The sequence below is a fragment of the Globicephala melas genome, chromosome 13, assembly GCF_963455315.2.
Source record: "Globicephala melas chromosome 13, mGloMel1.2, whole genome shotgun sequence".
NCBI lineage: Eukaryota > Metazoa > Chordata > Mammalia > Artiodactyla > Delphinidae > Globicephala > Globicephala melas.
Genome location: NC_083326.1, coordinates 25,635,055 through 25,655,541, shown reverse-complemented (window position 1 = coordinate 25,655,541; position 20,487 = coordinate 25,635,055). Strand labels below are relative to the sequence as shown.

Genomic DNA, 20,487 nt, shown 5'->3' with positions numbered 1-20,487 from the left:
TCAGAGAACTGTCAGAAGGCAATTGTTATGAACTACAGCCCCATTTTACTACCTTACAGCCCCAAAGGTTAAGACCCTTCAGGCTTCTACACTGTGTGAGGGTATTTTTTTGGTATTATTTTTCTCAAAATAAAACACACACACACCGCATGAAATATAACCCACACATTGAAAAGTGCATAAACATACAGGTACAGTTTAATGAATAATTATAAAGTCAATGCTTATATAAATAGCACGCAGGACAGGAAGTAAAATGGATACTACCACTGTTCCAGAAGGACCTCCCTACCATCCCTATCATCTACCTGCCCCAGTCATAATTCCTTCCCTCCCTCATGAGGCACTACTATACTGGATTTTTAAACAATTTCTTGCCTTTCTTTATAACTTTTACACTTATATATGCATCCTTAAACAGGATGGCTGAATTTGTCCTGTTTTTGGACTACACATGAATGGAAGCTCATTCATGTCTTGCTTCTTTATGTTTGGAAGATTCATAATGGCCACTTAGATTGTGTCTGAGCTATTATAAACAGTGACAGTATGAAATCGTATATGTATCGGCCCATTTCTGGACTCTGTTCCAGTGGTTTGTTAATCTGCATACCAATATCATATTGGCTATTTTTTCAAAAATTAATTATTTTTTGCTGTGTTGGGTCTTCGTTGCTGCATGTGGGCTTTCTCTAGTTGCAGTGAGCGGGGGCTGCTTTCGTTGCGGTGTGCGAGCTCCTCATTGCGGTGGCTTCTCTTGTTGTGGAGCACGGGCTCTAGGGGCGCATGGGCTCAGTTGCTCCGCCGCATGTGGGATCTTCCTGGACCAGGGCTCGAACCCGTGTCCCCTGCATTCGCAGGCAGATTCTTAACCACTGTGCCACCAGGGAGGTCCCCCATTTTAATTATTACAATTTTGTATAAATCTTGCTATCTGGAGAGCAAGCTCTCCCTTCTTCTTGTTTTTCTCTAAGAGCCTTTGTTTATTCTTGCCTTTGCATTCCCGTATCAATTTTACAATAAGTTTATCAAGTTTTAAACATGTTGAAATTTGGAACAAAATCACATTCAATCTTTCCAGCATTGAGTTCCAATCTATGAACGTGACACAGTTCTCCATTTACTTGGATATTCTTTAATATAATTCAATAAAGTTTAGTTTTCTCCCTAAAGGTTTTGGTATTTCTGATAATTTTATATTTCTGATATTATTTTAAACTAAATTCTTGGTTTGAGGTTTCTTGGATCACCTGGTGATATAAATTTGGGCAGAAATCCACTGGGGGCCCCTTTACAGGGATGTTTTTCTGCCTACTCGTCTCCCACTAAGGCGGTGCACCCTGATGGCCTGCTGGGGGTGAAGAGAATGGAGCTAGTTACTGGAGGCTCACCTTTGCCATGGCACAGGCTTCGGGATCCCGGCAAAGTGTGTGTGCTGCAGGGTGTGGTGGGCACTCCAGTTAGGCTTTGCGTCTTTGCAGGCTCTGGACTTTTACATTTCTGTTCCCCTCACTCCTCAACGGCATCAAAACAGCTTAGTTTCAGCTCTGGATTATCATATATCTTATAAGCAAAAGTGCTTTTGAATTCTGTTTACCTTTCTGTTTTTTTCTTAGTGTTTAGACTGTAATTCCTTATGTCATTTTGGTTCTTGGATGTTTTCATGAACTTTAAAAAATTCATCCAGCATTATTAGTTGCTTTCCATGAGAGGGTTAGTTTGAATAACCTAGCTTGCCATTATCAAAAACAGGAACTCCAGAAAGGAAGCTAGTTTTCAAATTCTGATTCAGACTAAAACAAGAATTTACCAAGCTGAGAACCAAAGGGAAGTGAGGGCAGTGAGGCTGTCTTTGCTTCATAAAAGTCCCATATTTATTTCTTTTTTTCAGTATGGCAGTATTGGTAAGGAGCAGAGCTAGAAATGAATTTGAAAAAGACAATTTATATAAAATTTTTACTCTTAGCAATAAAACCTTATAATGGTTGAAACAGCATGTTTATAAGATTCCATTATGTCATTCATCTTAGCTAAATGATTATACTGACATATGTTCCCTCTACATGCAGACCCAGGATTTTATTTTAAAGCAGCTTAACTCCTGTTCTTCAGAGATTTAAATATTTTATTCCAAAATGATGAGATAAGTAGATATATAATAAACCACAGAGCCAATTATGTTTTGCCAGATTTCTCCTTGAATATGACTGCAGATTTCCGCTTTTTATACAGGAATGTAGGCTACCAAATGTAAATAATTCCTAACGATCCTCTGGATAAAAGCTAGGGGAACAAAATATTAAAATATTACTTGCATACTATATATAATTTCTTTCATCTTTGAATGTTAACAGTAAAATATTCCTTGAATATTTAAATTCAGAAATTTAATAATATAAAGTAGCAAGGATGATCTCTGTGGAATGCAATAAAACATTAATGCATTTTATTTTTTGTAGAAACTAGGAAAAGTTTCACTGGCAGAAAACATATGAAAGATACATGTAATATTAAAAAAAATCAATCATGAGCATTCTTAAAAACACAAGCTGATAAACTAAGATGATCAACTGTTTATGAGTGTTTCTGTTAAATTTAGTGGTAGCAGTTTTCAGAAATTTTACAAATCATAGATGAAAAGCTTAAAATTGAAAAATCCTATTAATTTGTTATATTCTCAGCGTTTCTTTTTTTTCTGGTTATTTTGAAGTGTTTGCACTTTTGTTTCAGATCACGAATGTTCCTTTGATCTTGCCATCTCTTCCAATGACCGTCCTCCCTTCACAGCCGAACTTCTCACAGAAAACTCCAGCACTTGCTTCCTGCACACCTGACCATCCTCTGTGCTTCACCTTTGAACCACAGCAGCCACTAGGGACCTCTGAGACCGAAGCCTTCTGCCTCTCAGGCCTCCTTCTCCTGGGCTTTTACTGACACCAATGTTGCCATCACACACCCTCCTTTTCCTTGGCTCTGGAACTCCACACCTCTGCTTTCTGACCTTATCCTGACTGCTTTTCTCTGCACCTTCTCCCTCTCCCCCATTCCTTATGCATTGATATCCTGTCCTCAAAATTGTCATTTGTGTTCTTCTCTTTGCTGCTTACACGCTCACACATGCCTTCAACTAACATTTCTATGTGGACGACTCCCCAAACGATACCATGTCCTGAATTTTAATCTAGTTGTCTACTGATTCAGTCCAACCCAGTTTATGATGGACGGAATCAGTCATCTTCCTGTTACATCTTCCCTACCACTCCTTCATTTCTGTATTTTTAAAGGGGAATGCTCTTCTCGCACTGGTCAAGTTTGAAAATCCAGCTTCATCTCTGAGCCTACCTCTCCAGCATGTGCCATCCACAGCCAGTTTCCCTGACCAGCCATTTCTAGGTCTGTTAGTACTCTTATTCTCTATTCTCTGCTCCTTGGATTAGGTTTCTGGAATAGTCTCCAGATGATTTCGACATGCCTAAAACTCTCCTTGATCACCGTGGCCCAGTCTACACTCATTCTGGTCCCTGCATGAAGCACATTCTGACCACACCAGAATCAGTATTCACTGTTCCTTAAACACATGTAACCTCATCGGCCTTTGTTCGTTTTAGTTCTTCTCTTTGGAATATCCTTCTTACTGTTCCACCCGTGTCCCAAATGTGTCAGGCATAACCACTGTTTATCCTTCAAGGTCTTTGGGATATTTAATGCCAGTGAGTAAAGGAAACAGAAAAATTGTGTCCAGAGATGTAAGATTACAGACGTCATGGGAGAACAGTGTTTCAAGAAAGGGGTAATCACAGGATAATATTGTTAAGGAGTAAATGAAAATGAGTTAGAAAAGTCCACCGGTGACTGTTCTCAAGTGAGCAGTCTACATTCGTGATTTCCAATCCCCCCCTGTGCCCCCCTTCTCTCTTAAACTCACCCAGTCAGGCTTTCACCTCCATCATGACACAGAAATTGCTTGTCAGAGTCATCAATGACCTCCATGCTATGAAATGGTCAATCCTCAGTCCTCCTCTTACTCCAAAGCCTGCTCCTTTTCATCTCAGTTGATAACAGTTCCATCCTCCCAAGTGATCAAGCCAAAAGCCCTGGGGCCCTCCTCAGCACCTCTTTCTCTCACATCCCTAATCCTGTGGACCTCAGCCTTCACAACATATCCAGAGTCAGCCACTTCTCACCTCCTCCTCTGCTACCAGCCACTTTCATCTTTGCCTGGATTCCTGCAACAGCCTCTCAGCGGGTCTCCCTGTTTCTTCTCCTGAACTCTGCTCTACCCCAGTCTAGTCTAAACACAGCAGTCAGAATGATGCTGCTGAAATCTACGCCAGATGTGTCACCCCTCTGGTCCCAACTCCATTTCACTCAGGGTCAAAGTATGTGTTCTTGATCAGGTCATATCTCCTGGCTTCTCCTCTCCAGCTCATTTAACTCTAGCCACTCTGGGCTCCCTGATGTCTCCCTGAACATATAGCCTGTTCCTTAGACCTGGAGAGCTCATCCTTCAGATATCCATGTGGCTAATTCTCTCTCCTCCTGCATGTCTTTGCCCAAGGAAGCCTACCTAAACCATGTCTCTAACTTTGCTCTATTTTTCTTTGTTCCTACACTTGTCACTTTCTAATACATTATATAATTTATTTATTTGTTATGTTTATTGTCTGTCTTTCCCTGCCAGTGTTCGCTGATATATCCCAAGCATCTACAATAGCTCTTGGCACATGCCAAATACTAAATAAATGTCTGTTGTATGAAAGAATGAAAGACTTCGAGAATAAAGGTTCTGTAAAGTGGTGAGAACCTAAAATAGTTTACGTGGGTCCAGCAGCAAATGCATGTTAAGAAATGGAACCACAGAGGTAAAAGAATGTAATTTATCTAAGCCTTTCCATTCCTATATAGTCACTCTGACACAGAAAAATACATCTATTTGAAATAGTTTTTTTAATTAAAAATAAGACACTATGACACTATGTAGGATACAGCATAAATATTTTAAGCATCAATAGATAATGACCATGACATCTTTAAGCATTTATCAATACTGACCATTCTTAAGTATCAATAAATACCCAATATATTGTCAGTTCCAGCATAACAGCAGATGATGAGCAATTTGAAAAAGAAAGCAAGAACTGGTTAAAAAAGCGAATCATTGACTAACCCGTATTTTTTACTTATTTGCTATGTAAGCAACAACTAAAATATAAATAATATAATGTATAATATAGTAATATCTAATAAAATATCACTAAAATAGTAACATAGTAAGCAACAAATACTGTGAAATTTAAAATATGAAAGGTATAAAAAAAGCTTTTTTACATTTCTATGAAGGTGATTTTTAGCATTAATTTCAGCATACTCGGTTTTTAAATGCCATGGCTGATCTATACATAAGCAAACAAAATCATTTGTTTATGGTTTTAAAATTGTAATGGTTCTAAAACTGACATACAATTGGAATGTGAAGAATGATTTGGGGCAGGGTAAGGGGTATTCCACAATGCATATAAATTAAAACAAGGAACCAAAATCTTCTTTATAATGAACCAAAATCTTCACTGATTTCTCCAGTGAATTTGAGCACAACAGTTTGGTCTGGACTCTCGTCTCTGAACATGGAGTAGTAAATAATTAATCAATCAATCAATTTATCTTTACAGTAAATTAAATATATATATACATATATACACACACACATATATGTATATGTCTTTATATGTTATATGTGTATACATATTTTCTGGTAAATTTTCATTAGGATAAATATTGTAAGATGAAAAATAAACCTACTTTATACCAGAAAATAGACTGATTCTAACATAAGCAGGCTTTGCCATATAAGTTAACATTTATCTAAAGAAGTACTTTCCTATAAATTCTAAATTTTAGACACTAATGGAGTGGAGGAGGGGCTATCAAGATTATTTACATAAAGAATTGGAAGATACTACACACTACTTAAGCATTGGATTTGCTAAGTCTAATAGTAAAATAAGTTTGTATTACCTGAGACATGATAAGTGGACAGTAGCAGGAAGGCAGCCTAAAGCTCCACGGAGCAGGAGGAAGACTGGTTTCAAGAATGAGTACATTCTTGTGGTCGACTGACCAAGTGACCAAATATATATCCTTATTAACAGCACCTTCACAAATATTTTCACCACGTCCTCACAAAGTAACATACTGTTTTTTACTGCAGTCTACTAGTTATCTATCATACTAGTTTTAGAATGAGAAAGGCACACTCAAAATAGGCTTTAAACCAGATGTATTTCCCTACGAAAATGGTAAAATAATTATAAAATAGAGATAATTCTGGAAAATAGAAACTTTTTCAGTAAAGCTATACAGTAAATTAATAGGGCACAATTTCAAGAACAAGAATTATATTTACAATTTTGAAGTAAAGTTTGTATTCATTTTTGCCTTTAATTGCAGTGGTTTAGTGAAGTAGCCAAAGCAGTGAGTCACACTAAAAAAATCTAAGTTCAACTTATACTTGACTCTCTGCTGGCTCTTTTTTAATGAAGGATTATTTCAGTGGAATATTAATGAGGATTTTGGTTTCTTTAAATATCTTACCACAACAATTATACCGCATTTTGTAAATTAAATTTCTAAAATGTTTGAAAGCCAGAATAATACTAGTTAGGAGAGAAGCTCCATTTCTGTTTCCCTCTTTTTATATATTAGATAATTTATTTGTAATATGGACCAAATATCATTGTTGACATTTGTTTCAATACATTTATACTCCTATGTCTTTGCCAGGCACCCAGAATGGGTTTGCTGGAAAAGAGACCACATGGCCGATTGCAGTCTTATTTCAGTAACCCAGTGTATAACATACTACCTGGCATATAGCATAGGCTTAATAAATAAGGCTGAACAAATAAATCTCCCTCCAATATTTTGATTATATGATTGAAGGCTCTAGTTCTTCTGTGAAATAGATTTTATTTTTATTGAGGGCTTCCCGTTAGTTTGCATATTTACACTAAAATGAAAGTTAGTGAATCAATGAAGATATGGTAGACCCCCCCAAATTTAATGTATATATACACATTCTTTTTTTTCTTTAAAAATATGCTATACCTTATCTGTAAGAGATATACACTAAAGTATTTTTGGGTAAAACTATATGACATATTGAATTTGCTTTAAAATAGTGTATCTGTATACATATATACTGGAAAAAAAGTGTATCTGTGAGAAACAGATGAAACAGAGTGGCAAAATATTAATAATTGTTGAAGCAGGGTGATAGGTACTGAGAGGTTTTTTATACTATGCATATTGTGTGGTTTGAAAATTTCAACAGTAAAAATAATGAATTCAAATACATTTCAATAATAAAAAGACAAAATAAAGATATTTCCAACTAACAAAACTACTATATAACTGGCATTTTGCAAAGATCTGTACTAGACTAATTACATGACGTTGTTATAGTGAAAGGTTGCGAACAACTTAAATGTCAATCAGTAGGGATAGTTAAATATAGGATATCCACATTGCAATGGAACACTATTCAACTATGAAGAAACCTGCTGAGTGATAAAAGAGTTTCCACAGCAGCGTATGGAGCCTGATTCCATGTTCACAGGAGTGCATGTGTGTCCATCCACTGTTCAGAGTGGTTATCTCTGCAAAAAGGAATTGCAGGTGGTTTTTTGTTTTTTTACTTTTTTCTTGAAACTGTTTTGTATTATTTAACAATTTTACAGGGGTATATATTAATTTTATATTTTGGGGAAATTCTTTTCTTTTATGATATCCTATGATTTTTCTCATTATGTTATTCTTTCTAGCTGATGGACAGATGTTTTAATTGTTAAAAACTGTTTTAGGTCTTAAGTAATTCAAAGTGGGAAAGTGCTATACTTCTAAAACAATATGAAATCTAGAGTAGATTTCATTTATTTTTAAAAATGAAAATAAAAAATTTTAAGGCATTCTAGCTAGCACATACGTTTTTTCCTCAACCACCTACTGACTGCATATAGTAAGCCATCAAAAACTACATGAAACTTAACATTATACAATATATGAAAATAGATTTAAGTACCTTTTGGTAATTCAAATCAGGCTGAAAACTCTTTTAATTATAGAAAGAAATAGCATTTGGAAAACAAAATAAGAAAATGCTTTGTAGTTTGTTCATAATAAATTTGAATTGAAAATATTCCAACAGTTCTATGCAAAAAAGTATTTGTGGGTATTTTAGTAATATGTTTGTTAGATTAAACAGATGGCAGAATGGAATAAAATGCAATTTCCAGATGCATGGTTTTGTGATTTCAGTGCTGTGGACTCAGCCTTATCAGCTAAATCTCAAGTTTAACTTTAGCGAGCACTGCAAAATTTTCTGGAGTTAACTTGAACTTAATGATTAATTTTTGAAACATTATTTAAGGTTAATCATCTTGGGTAAGAGTCCAAAAGGTAGGTGTTCTCTAATGGCTATGAAATCTTGTATCTTTAGTTAGTCTGCGCCGCGCCTTGTTCTTAGTCTGCAAAGACCCCAGAACAGAGTGGGTGGGAGCCAGTGATGGGACCTCTCTCTACCTCATCCCTCTTTAGGGGCCTTTACAACACATTACAGTTGCTGTGTACAGTCCTTAGTCAAGGATTGTACTGTCCCCACCATTTACTATTTCCTTGCTGATTTTAAGGCTTCAAGGAATTAAAAGTAGCTCCTTTGGTACATAAACTTGGTAATTCTAATTTTGTTAATGTAATAAAAAATAAATCAGGGACTTCCCTGGTGGTACACTGTTTAAGAATACACCTGCCAATGCAGGGGACAAGGGTTTGATCCCTTGTCTGGGAAGATCCCACATGCGGCGGAGCAACTAAGCCCGCGAGCCACAACTACTGAGTCTGCGGTCTAGAGCCCGCGAGCCACAACTACTGAGCCCGCACGCAACAACTACTTAAGCCTGCTCGCCTAGAGCCCGTGCTCCGCAATAAGAGAAGCCACCGCAATGAGAAGCCCGCGCACCACAACGAAGAGTAGCCCCCGCTCACCGCAACTGGAGAAAGCCTGCGCGCAATGTAGACCCAACGCAGCCAAATAATAATCAATCAACCAATCAGAAGATATCACCTAAGTTACCTGATGGATATTTCCTTTTTTCACATCCATGTCCTAAGCTTTAGGAATGATGAGAGATTTCTTCTGTTTTGATTTGTCCAAGTTATGTATCTGTAACCAGATTGAAGAATCACATTTTGTTATAAATTAACTGTATATACTTGCAGTTGTGTTAGATACTCTGCTTCTTACTGTGTTTCTAGATGATCTTGGGCAAATCATTTAAATCTTTATTTAGGGGTTTTAAAGGTCTATCACATGGTCAATATCCCCAGATTAAAATTGTTTTTAGGTTTTTTACCTGGTTCTTAGAAGAACTGGATTGTCCGTAATGGATAGTATTGGAGTGAGGCTTCTTTGAAGTTTCTGAAGAGTCCTGACATAATTTCCTTTTAGACTTGTGGGCTGTTCTGCTTACTATTAACCGGTGGTCACTTACATCAGCTTCTTTAGTTTGATCAACTGATTGTTGCTGCAGCAGTTGGGAATCTTCCGTTTCTGTGTCTGATTCAAAAATGTGTGGTGGTCTTTTCACTTTTAGTGACTCGTGGCCTTTCCCTAAAATTTGTGTTATGTATTTGCTTGTCAAATTTTCTTTTTCATTCACTTGGAAGTCAACAGCACTTTTTATTACACCTAACTTGTTACTTGACATCTGAAATACTGAACTATTAGGTAGTTGTTTAATTTCACTTAAACTCATGACCGATAATTTTCCACTAGAAGGGGGATTTTCTGTCATATTTTCAAAGGACTCCGTGTTTTTTTCTTGCAGAGATCTAGAAGTCTTCATCTGAATGCTGCGATTAGATCTTTTTTTAATAGCTGGATCTAAATTCAGTTTATCATCCTGGATCACACTAGTTTTAAGTGAAAGCAACTTAGATTCTGTAACAACATGTTTTCTTTTCAGGTTGTCAGGTTCTAAGATATTTTTGTTCATCTGTAATTGTCGATTTTTGAAAACTGGTATGAATTTAGGGGCAATATTATGTTGGGAGCTAAAATCTGTGTCTTGAACTTGAGTACTTCCTCTGTTGAGCTTTGGTACTTCCAGATGTACTTGTGCTGCCTTGTCAGGCAGGGATTTCTTTCTGCTCTGAACAGATTCTGGCTGGAGGTGCAGAGTTGAGGACACATAGGGCTTCGGCTGGCTGACCGAAAGCTCCATCTTGTGGTCTGTGGCTACTGAATGAAGTGGAATACTTTGAGCCTGGGCAGGTCTTGTGGAAGGGGCCTGAGCCAGAGAGGACCTGAACTTTTGTTTAGTGGTTAGATTAGGCGGCTTGACTTTCTTTTCCTGAAAGGATAAAGATTAGGAAATTTCGAAAATGTAATAATGTCCTTAACGGAAAAGAAATGATATAAGATATCATCAAAATAAGGATAAAAAGTGACACTACAATACATAGAACAGGTAAAGAAAAACAAATAAATGAGCCTTAGTGAGGACATGTGTATATTTCTTATGATTTGTATCCTTCTTTAGATACCATCCTTTCAAGGTAATATTTTAAGATGAAGTTATATTCTAAATTGTATATAAATCAACTATAAAAACTATACCCTTAGCTGCTACCATCGTCGTCCAAATGTGCTCGTTCTGCTGTCTCTCTCAGAATGTCTTTCCCTCTTCTCTCCATTTTTTCCCTCTCAACTTCCCAAGGATCTTCTATCAGTTACTATTTGTCACCAAAAAAATAGGACAAGGTAATGCTCTTATCTTTTAGTGTGCATGTTCAGTCTCCCTAAGTAGATACTAGATTCTCTGAGGGTAGGAACTATGAGTTACTTATTCTTACATCCTTCACATGCTTAAATCTTTCACACAGTTACTAACAAAACATTTACTCAGAAATTAAATTAATGGAGGAGGTGGTTGCATCTACACTACGCCCTTCAGAACAAGTAGGATTTTGAGTATAGGGCAGTGACTGTGTCTTAATCATTTTGCAGTCTTATTGCCTACTAGAGTGCCTGGTATCTGGAAGCAATTCAGCAAGTACTTGTCAAACTGACTTGTCAGATACATCAAAGAGAAACAAGTGTTCATAGTCTTCTTAAAAAATTGTTGTAGAAAAATATAAAGCATGAAATATACCATTTTATCCATTGTTAAGCATACAATTCAGTGGCATTAAGTACATTCCCCACTGTACTTCTGTTGTGTAATCATCACTATTTCCAAAACTTTATCTTTATCCCAAACAGGAACTTCATAGTCTTTAAGCAATAACTTGTTTCCTTCTCCTAACAGCTCTGGTTACCACCATTCTCCTTTCTGTCACTATGAATTTGCCCACTCTAAGTATTCCATGTAAGTGGAATCACAATATTTGTCTCTTTGTGTCTGGCTTATTTCATTCAGCTTTTCAAAGTTCATCCATGTTGTAGCACATGTCAGAATTTCATTCATTTTTATGGCTGAATAATATTCCATTGTATGTATATACCACATTTTGTTTATCTATTCATCTGTTGCTGGGAAGTGCTTATAGTCTTTTAAAATACATACCTATTAAGTCTTAGTGTCTGTAAAAGAGAGACATGTGACAATAATCGGAAACACTGAACACAGAGTTCTTTTCTCACCCTCTGACATAAAAAACACATAGATTCACACCTTGAAATATAATTAAAAAAAACAATCTGGAACAATATTCAAACCAGAACAATTGGTTTTTCTCTCCCTTACTGGAGATTCAGTTGTTGAATATAGTTGGGAGGACAGTAGGACAGAATTTTAGGAGATAAGAGTTGTGAACAGGCAGAGGAAAAGTGAGTGAGTGATCCACTTATTAGGCAAATCATACCAAAACTTAGTGGCTTTAAACAAAAATAATTATGTTTTATCTTTAATGATTCTGGGATTTTTTTTAAAAAATTTATTTATTTTTTGATTCTGGGATTTGACATGGTTTAGCGAAGAGGCTCTCAGGCAGTTGTGGTTAGATGACTCTGGGGCTGGAATCACTTCCTCACTCACATGTGTGATGATCGACACTGGTTGTCATTTGTAGTACCTACAGGTAGCCTCTTCATGTAGACTGGGATCCCTCACATGTGGCATAGCAACTGTCCCAAGAGACAGGAAGAAACTGTTTTTCTTTTAATGACTTAGTCTTGGAAGTCATGTAGCATCACTTCTATCACAGGCCTGCCCAGATCCAAAAGGAGGGGACATAGACCCCATACTACAATAGAAGAGTTGTCACTGGTCAGAAGGGCATGTGGCTGGGTGACCTTGTAGCCACCTTGAAAAATGGAGTAGAATGTCAGAGAGCAGTTGGTCTCTTACCAACTTCAAGCCTCTGACATCATAGTACAGGTGACCTACAAAAGGGCTGGTGCACTTGGCAATGGAGATGCATACAAACCCGACGCAGGATTTAGAGAGCTGAAGGAGGAGATGTGGTCAGGGTAGATGGAGCAATGGCCCAACTTCTGCTCCACATCAACAAGCTGCCATAGCTTATCCCCATGAGGCTGAGTTGCAACACTGGCCTCACACAGACTTTCTCTGTGTGAACGTAGCTCTTGCTTCGCCTCCACCTTCCCAATCACGTGCCACCCTAAGCCAGAACGATGTAGGAAGGAATTCAAGGACACATACCTACAGCGTACTCAGGTTGACATAATACAAAGTCACCACAGAGAATAACGCTCCTTCTCCCACCACGGCTATTCGTGGGAGAAGTGGGAAGTCCCCAATAAAGTCCTGGGTAAGGTTTGGGTGATGCTCAAAGTAGGTGACTGGGTTCACTTTTGTCTGTAGATTTCTCAAGCTGGAGTCTTATTAATGTCAGTGAGGCAAGAAGACGCCCCTCTTTACTTCCTCATAATTTGCAGAGGGCACAGAAGAGGAACTAGCCAGCTTTCATGACCCTGAGTGAAGTGATGCAGAAGCTAACTGAGGAATGGTTTATAATGCCAGGAGATTGCTAGGCTGAGTGAAAAAGCACGCATCAAGAAGGGGTTTGTATTGTTTGATAGGGCTGCTATAACAAAGCCACCACAAACTGGGTGGCTTAAACAACAGAAATGTATTGCCCCAAAGTTCTGGAGGTGAGAAGTCCAAAATAAAGGTGCTGGCAGAATTTGGGTCATGAGAAAAGGATGTGATCTAGGCCTCTTCCCTCAATTTGGAGATGGCCATTTCATATTCACATGGCATTCTCCCTGCAAATGAGTCTGTGTCCAAATTTCCCTTTTATATAAGAACACCAGTCACACTGGATTAGGGGCCCACATATGCCAGTATCTCATCATTTCTGTAACAGCCCTATTTCAAACAAGGTCACGTCCTGAGGTACTGCTGGTTAGGACTTCAACATGTCAATTTTTTTGTGGGGGGGAGGGGTGCACAATTCTACCCATAACAGGGTTTGACATGTAGCACTAGAGAAATTCAAGAGGGGATACAGCTGTTCTTCTGAAGACTATCTGTACAAAGGAGCTAGAAGAACACCTTGTACACCATCTTTGTCAAGATACCATATGAGACCAGCAACATCAGACTAATGCAAGTCAAGAAGTTAATGCCTGCCCTCTCCCCTCCACTACTCAGCTGTGACTGTGTGATGGACGTGACGGATACGGTGGACTGGTGTTCAATACCCATTCCACCCTCCTTCTAGCATTCCTTCTAGAGCCTGGAAATCTAAAATGAACATTTTCTCCTTTGCAGCTAGGGTTCAGGATGTGATTTAGGATCAACCAGTCAGATGCACTCATACAATATTTGGAAGAAAGAAGTGAGGTAAAGCCATACTTCTGTAGTTTCTGCTGAAAAGTTTACTTATGAATGCCTTTGGTTTTTCAGTTGCAGAGTTAGCAGAAGCCCAAGTGTCCACTCACCAGCTTTGCAGGTGTCTGGAACAGAGCTTAGGGCATTCATTCTCCTGATGTGGACCATTGAGGCAAACACACCAAATGCCCTCACCCTATGTAGGCTTTCCCCTGTACGTAGATGCTATCACGGGGAGAATGATTCTTAAATTTGAATGAAATTCTACCTCAAAAAGATGTTTTGTCATAAGCGGCTGAATCATCTTAAAATGGCTAGACTGAATTTTTTCCATTTGATGAAAAACAGGTCAAGAACTAAGTTGAAATCAATTGTAGAAAATCAAAGAACGTTTTTAGACCCTTGGTTTTCATAAACCGTAGTAACTGTTAAACAATATACCTACTACTTGAGATACCAAAAGAAAAACTCATTCTAGGCAGATTCATATAAGAATAGATTATCTGTATTTTGATATAAAACTTATCTAGAATATGTATCTGAAACGTTTATATTCACACCCAGTTTCATCCTCATCTGTCTCTCAGGAATATATATCTGGTGGAAATAATTTCCAGGAGCTTGTTTTGCTCCCTAGCCTGTCAATGTATTATTTACTCATTCTTTCAATTTCTAAAATATAGTAAACAGCCCAAAGGGGGAAACCTCTTCTAGGTTTACATTCAAAATTTTAAAAAGACTACAAAAAGGGCCAATGTAAACAGCAGATGAAATCATAAGTAATTCACAGAACTTAAAATACTTAAATTGTCAACAAACCAAAGCTTTGTGAGGTCATAACCTAACAAAAAAACATATGCTTTACCACATTATTACCATTATTCTGCCAGGTGTCAGTGTGGCTTAGTTGACTTTTAATTTCTAGAACTTTACATACAATTTATATAACTTTGTACATTAACATAAAATTATAGGGAAACCAAAAGCTTTAACTTATATTTAGATATGAATGGACATCTAATGGAGGCCTAGAATTAAGGAAATTGTTAAATGAAGCTTGAGGACTGATCAAAATGATGGATCAAACGTGTTTTTTTCTATTAAAATTTGGTTCTGTGTCTTGTACCACCTGAGTGTTTCTTGATTAAAGTCCAACCAGGATTCAGTTAAGCTTAGGATTTAAGTACAGGTTTGGAGGAAATATGGCGCTTGGAAGAATGCGTTAAATTTAAAGACATGACACAACAAGGAAGCCATCATTCAAATGCAAAATATGGGACATTTTCCAGGTAAATGATCCAGTTTTCCCAGCAAATAACTGGCATAAATAAAAAGGAGGGGAGTTTGGAATGTTATTCAATAAAAGAGATCTAAGAGATAGAACAACCAAATTATGTGGACCTTGCTTGGATTCTGACTTAAACGAAACCTCTAAAATAAATCTTTGAAATAAACAGGGAATTGCAGTATGAACTGGTATTAGGTGATATTAATCAATTATTATTACATAATATTTTTAAAAAGCTCTTATCAGAAAAAGACACATACTAAAGTCTTTACAGATTAAAATAACAGCATATCTTGGATTTGTTTTAAAATACTACAGTTTACCCCCACCCCAAAAATCCATCAAGGAGGAGCCAGATGATAGGCATACAAGAGTTCGTTATACTATAGTAATTTCTTTTATGTATCTTGGAGAATTCTGGTAAGTTAAAAAAAAAAGCTAGTTTGGCTAAGCACTCCTACTAATTTACTTTTTTAAGTCAGTTGAGTTTTATCAAGTAGTTTGATCAATTTGTTTTTCATTTTTTTAATTTATTCTTTTTAGTACTTAGAGCTAACAAGGTTGTAACAATAATAGGAACTAACATGTACTGAGAGCTCAAGTACAAGGAACTGTTCCAAATAGGATTATCTAATCCAAAAACAAAACACAAAAAACCCTATGAAGTACTGGGAAGGAAATGGTGATGTGCTGCCCAGATCCCCTTCAAGAAAGGGCTGCTCCCCCGCTGCCAGGGTACTGTCAGCAAACCACCTTTGGCAGTCAGCCCCTGCAGAGACTGCCTCAGTTATGGAGACCCACCTCACCCTAGAACCTGCCTGTCTCCAGGTGGCCCAAATCCAACGACAGATGGAAGAGGTATAAAGGCCTGGCTATTTTGGCCAATGCAGAACCACTGTGATGGGCCGTTTTAGCCCCTGTGCTCCTCAGAAGGTTGGCCATGGCTATCTGGCACCTGCTTTGCTTTTGACTTCTCCCTTTACCCATTCTTCTTCCTTCCCTGCTGTCTGTAGGTGTTGATTCCAAGGGCACTTCTCGATAAGCATCACACGCACTGGACTCCATTTCAGAGTAGGCCTCCTAGAGAGCCCAATTTGTGACAGGTGCTATTACTACCACTGCTACTATGCTCCATTTTACAACTGGAGAAACTGAGGCACAGGGAGATTAAATAACTTGCCCAAGATTATACAAGTAGTAAGGAGTTCAAACCTAGGCAGCCTGTCTCTAGAGTCTGGCTCTTAACCACAAATCTAAACGTTTTCCAATTTTAGAACTAAGAATCCATTCTTTGGGTTTCAGTTTTAATTTTGCAATGTATTTAACTGTGTGGCTTTGGTTAAATTACTTGAATGCTGTGAGCTTCAAGTTTCTTCTTCTGCAAAACTGAGAAAACAATTTTTTACCCCAAGAGTCTATTTTGATGATTAAGTGAGAAGGCACAGAGAAGGCACTCAATAAAACTGAGGAGAAATTCTTATTGTCAATGTACCAATTGTCAGAAGCAATATAAAGACCAGAATTTCCAAGTAAGTGTTATTTTACATTTAAGAAGCAAATTTTCACAAATATATTGTCTGGACTCACCACTTTCAAAACAGATGTAGGCTGGAAATATAAGGCATTCAATAAATATATTCAATAAAAATGCATGATGTAATGACACATCTTCTAAATTCCTCAGATTTGGACTTGGCCAACAACTAAACTTTTTAAAATGTTATGTCAGGGCAAAATTTTAAGATTCATAAAGATCATAAAGATGTCAATTGGTATTTGTCCACGCACACTCCCTTCTAAGGAAATGGCCTTGCCTTATAGCCAAGATATCTTGGCTGTTATGTTTTTATAGCATTTATATGAGGTGTTAGCCCCTAACCCAAGGATACCAGATCCACAGGCTGGCTAGTGACAGATGGTGTGACCTGGCTAGAAAAGATAAAAGGGATCTATCAAATACTGGCTCTGGTAAATTTTACTCGAGGATTATAAAGAGAATGAAGCAAGCAGTATGGCAGCAAAAGCTGAAAAAAATGCCATGAGGCATAGTGTTTGAGCCGTAGCAAGTCAACACCACATGAAAGCCTAAATCACTGGAGCAGTGGAAGCTACAATAAAACAAGACGCTAGTATTGTAAGTCAAGAAAGGAGACACAGAAGACACAGAAATATTCAAATAATTCATATTACATTCCGAACTGTTCAAATTATTCAAACCTCCGTCTTTCCTTTTGATGAAAACACACATATTTGTCATTTAAAAGAAAGATCATTGTTGAAAAATTTAAATTGAATTTCCACTTGTTCTTCAAAAACTTCCCTTTTAATTTTGTTTCCTTTTGACAAAGAAATCTTATTCTATTGAGTGTGAAGATAGGCCATCATATTTTCTTCATCAATATTGCTTAATTGCTACTTATTCTTTTTTTCATAAATAAGATTTCACTTAGCATATCATCTTACAATGAAAATGCTACCATAATTCAATTTCTATAAATGGAATTATTCAAAGGCTTTTTCAATCAATCAGACTCAAATGACTGAAGTGGCAGAATTTCAAAGAAAACTTGGATTTGTATGAGGCAAATGTTTCCAAACTATCCTATACGATCATTTATTCATTTATTCTTTGAAAAAACATTTAATGAACACCTATTAAGTACCAGGAACTTGGAATAAGATGAATATGCTCTTTGCCCTCTAGGAAGTCATGTTAAATTAGAAGAAATAGAACAGTAAACAACTACTACCATAATACCAAGTTAAATACAATAATAATAATAATAATGACAATAACAAATGGGTAAGTACAACAATGACAAATAGTATTAGGGAAACACTGAACTGAGAGAAAAGACTTATAGCACAGTGGATAGGTAGTCCATCACTGAAGGCAAAAGGTGCATAGCATGTCTTAGAGAACTTGGTAGGATATGAAATCTCTTACCTGCAGATACAGTTTAGTTAGTTCTTGTGTGTAGTACAACGGTTTAGTTGTCATCTTTATGGGAAATCCACATATATGGGGCAGCTTAGATTTTAAATCTGAAAGAAAACTTTTCAACACACTTTCCATATCTACCCTTGGAAAGAACTGTATGGGCTGACTTCTGATGCAACTGAGAGGGTATCTGAACATTGTTAAAGAACAGTGGGAAATTTTCTGCAGATAGAAGACAGCATTTTTTAATGGAAGTAAAACGGTCTTAAAAGGCACACAACTAAATCCTAAATATTTTATGTATTGCTTATTCCATATTATCCAAAGCTATAGAGAACGTTTACTCACAGGAATCTTAACTGCTTAAATTTTAACACTCACAATAAAGACAACTCATAGTACCCTTACTATATGGCTTTCTACACAGACTGGCAAACTAAAATTTATTAAAAAAAATGACTTATAAAAAAGATACTATGACCTTTATAGATTATAAAAATAAGTGTTTATAGTAAACAATAAACAGGTTGCATCTCCAAGAGCAGTAAAAATTCAGTAAACAACATGTATAGAGTGTACTCAAGCTCTAAAAGCAGTTCTTTGAGAAAAGCAGTTACTTTTTCTGATGAAAAATATTCTGAAGACTTGGAATAATGTCTTAGCATCTAATGAAGGGGAAAAATTGATACCTGTCAACCTCAGTTTTATATTAAGATTTGGGTTAGGAAATGCAGAATACAGAAAGAGAACATTAGGCTCCTCCCTCTTCCATTTGGAAACTCCAGCTGGTCAGAGTATAAAGAGACAGAAATGGTGAAATAAGTACTAATTAAGATGGAAGAGTTTCACCTGAGCGCTTGTGTGCTTTTTGTATGTTGATTTTTAAAAATAACATTAAGAAAAATATTTTCTTGAATCAATGGGGTGCATTAAGTGCAACTCAAATCCTCTAAACTTTGACCATAAAATTAAATACTCTGAAAAAAGATTTTCATTAAATGACTAATTCTTTTAATTCTACCCTTTCAGTAATATCCAGCATGCCACAGGAGGGAGCCCTTGGCTAACAAGCCTGCAATTATTTTCTTACTTTCTACTAGGAATCATGTAAACATTTTTCCTATCTAGTCTAAAGTTTCTTCTGCTGTCTAAATTGTTGCAGTAGTGTTTGAGGGGAAAAAATATTTTTATTAAGCTCATCCTCAAATAAAAATAGCAAAATTCTAAGGAAAACAAAAAACACTTATTCAGATAAAAAGAAGTAGAGGGAAAGTAGCTTCATTTGAACTTAGAGAAGGTTGAAAATGATGACATCAGGGCAGGAGTAAGCCTGGATCATAAGGTGGGCAGAGAGCATCTGTAAAGGATATGTGAAGATCCTTCTTCCTATCATTTTGAAGTAGATGCTGCAGTATATTTTAGTAGTTCCATAATTTTCTGGAAGCTTATAGCTATACTAAAAATTAAGAACAAAGTTGAAATTCTCCTGAGAAAGCTAAACTTAAGGTTAAATTACAAGAAGTAAAATCAAATAGCTACTAATGTAATATATGTTTCTATTCCTTACCAGGTCATCCCAGTGCATCTGGAAATCTTCATATGAGTGAAAAGGACAGTCAGGGGGTATGGTGTGAAGAATACTTATTATTTGTCCCATTTTCATACTATAAAAGATAGAGGTGGTAAAGTATTATGTATGAGCCAATGCTTAGATACAGTTTAACTATGTGATTTGGAAAGCATTCAAAAATTTTAGCAACTATCAACACATAAGTAAATAAGCTACTCATTTGCTCCCAGTTCTAAATTAACATTGTACTAAATTCTTAACAACTAGAATTGTTAGAAAAAACTAAGTTGAACTGATGCAAACAATAAGCCAGTTATAAACACAAACTAATGAATACAGTGTTGCCACATAGAGGTATGCCTGGTAATTGTTAGACTTTAGGGAAAAGTCTGTTAAGAGCTGAATGAATCAGAGTCAAATCTTGTTCCCTACCTACCTTTTCTTGGCTTCAATGACCAAGGCATGGTGTATATGCTGCTTGAAAGTTCTTTTGCCTAAGCAGGTTAAAATTTCATGCCAATAGTCATATTTATGTTAATAATAAGTCATTTTTTCCCCTGAAGACAGTACAAACTTAAAACAGCTCATATCAAATGATAATGAATCATTAATTATATGTACAAGTTTATAATATTCTATTGATATTACTATAATAGTTGTAATTTTGTAATGAGATACCTAGAAATTTTACTGTTTTAAAACTAGGTCTAATAAAAATGTAAATGTATATCAGAGGCCTTTAGAGTCGTGCACTTTAAGATTCTCTCTCTAAAGTGTACTGTGTTTATGTGGTCTGTTTAGCAGAGTTTACCAAATAGAGTAGCATTTTTGGCTT

The 20,487-nt window shown here is 36.6% G+C and overlaps 1 protein-coding gene across 1 annotated transcript in view; it reads right to left on the bottom strand.

The window, feature by feature from the left end:
• Nucleotides 1-6,546: 6,546 nt before the first annotated feature.
• C13H18orf63 (chromosome 13 C18orf63 homolog) overlaps nucleotides 6,547-20,487 on the bottom strand; it is a 32,412-nt gene continuing 18,471 nt past the window's right edge. The window contains exons 8-13 of the mRNA XM_030868291.2: nucleotides 19,650-19,746; nucleotides 19,453-19,538; nucleotides 18,089-18,272; nucleotides 9,408-10,406; nucleotides 9,128-9,217; nucleotides 6,547-7,655 (exon numbers count right to left, since the gene is read on the bottom strand). Coding sequence (XP_030724151.1) covers nucleotides 9,161-9,217; nucleotides 9,408-10,406; nucleotides 18,089-18,272; nucleotides 19,453-19,538; nucleotides 19,650-19,746 — 1,423 coding nt within the window. The 3' untranslated portion in view covers nucleotides 6,547-7,655; nucleotides 9,128-9,160. The remainder of the gene's footprint in view (nucleotides 7,656-9,127; nucleotides 9,218-9,407; nucleotides 10,407-18,088; nucleotides 18,273-19,452; nucleotides 19,539-19,649; nucleotides 19,747-20,487) is intronic.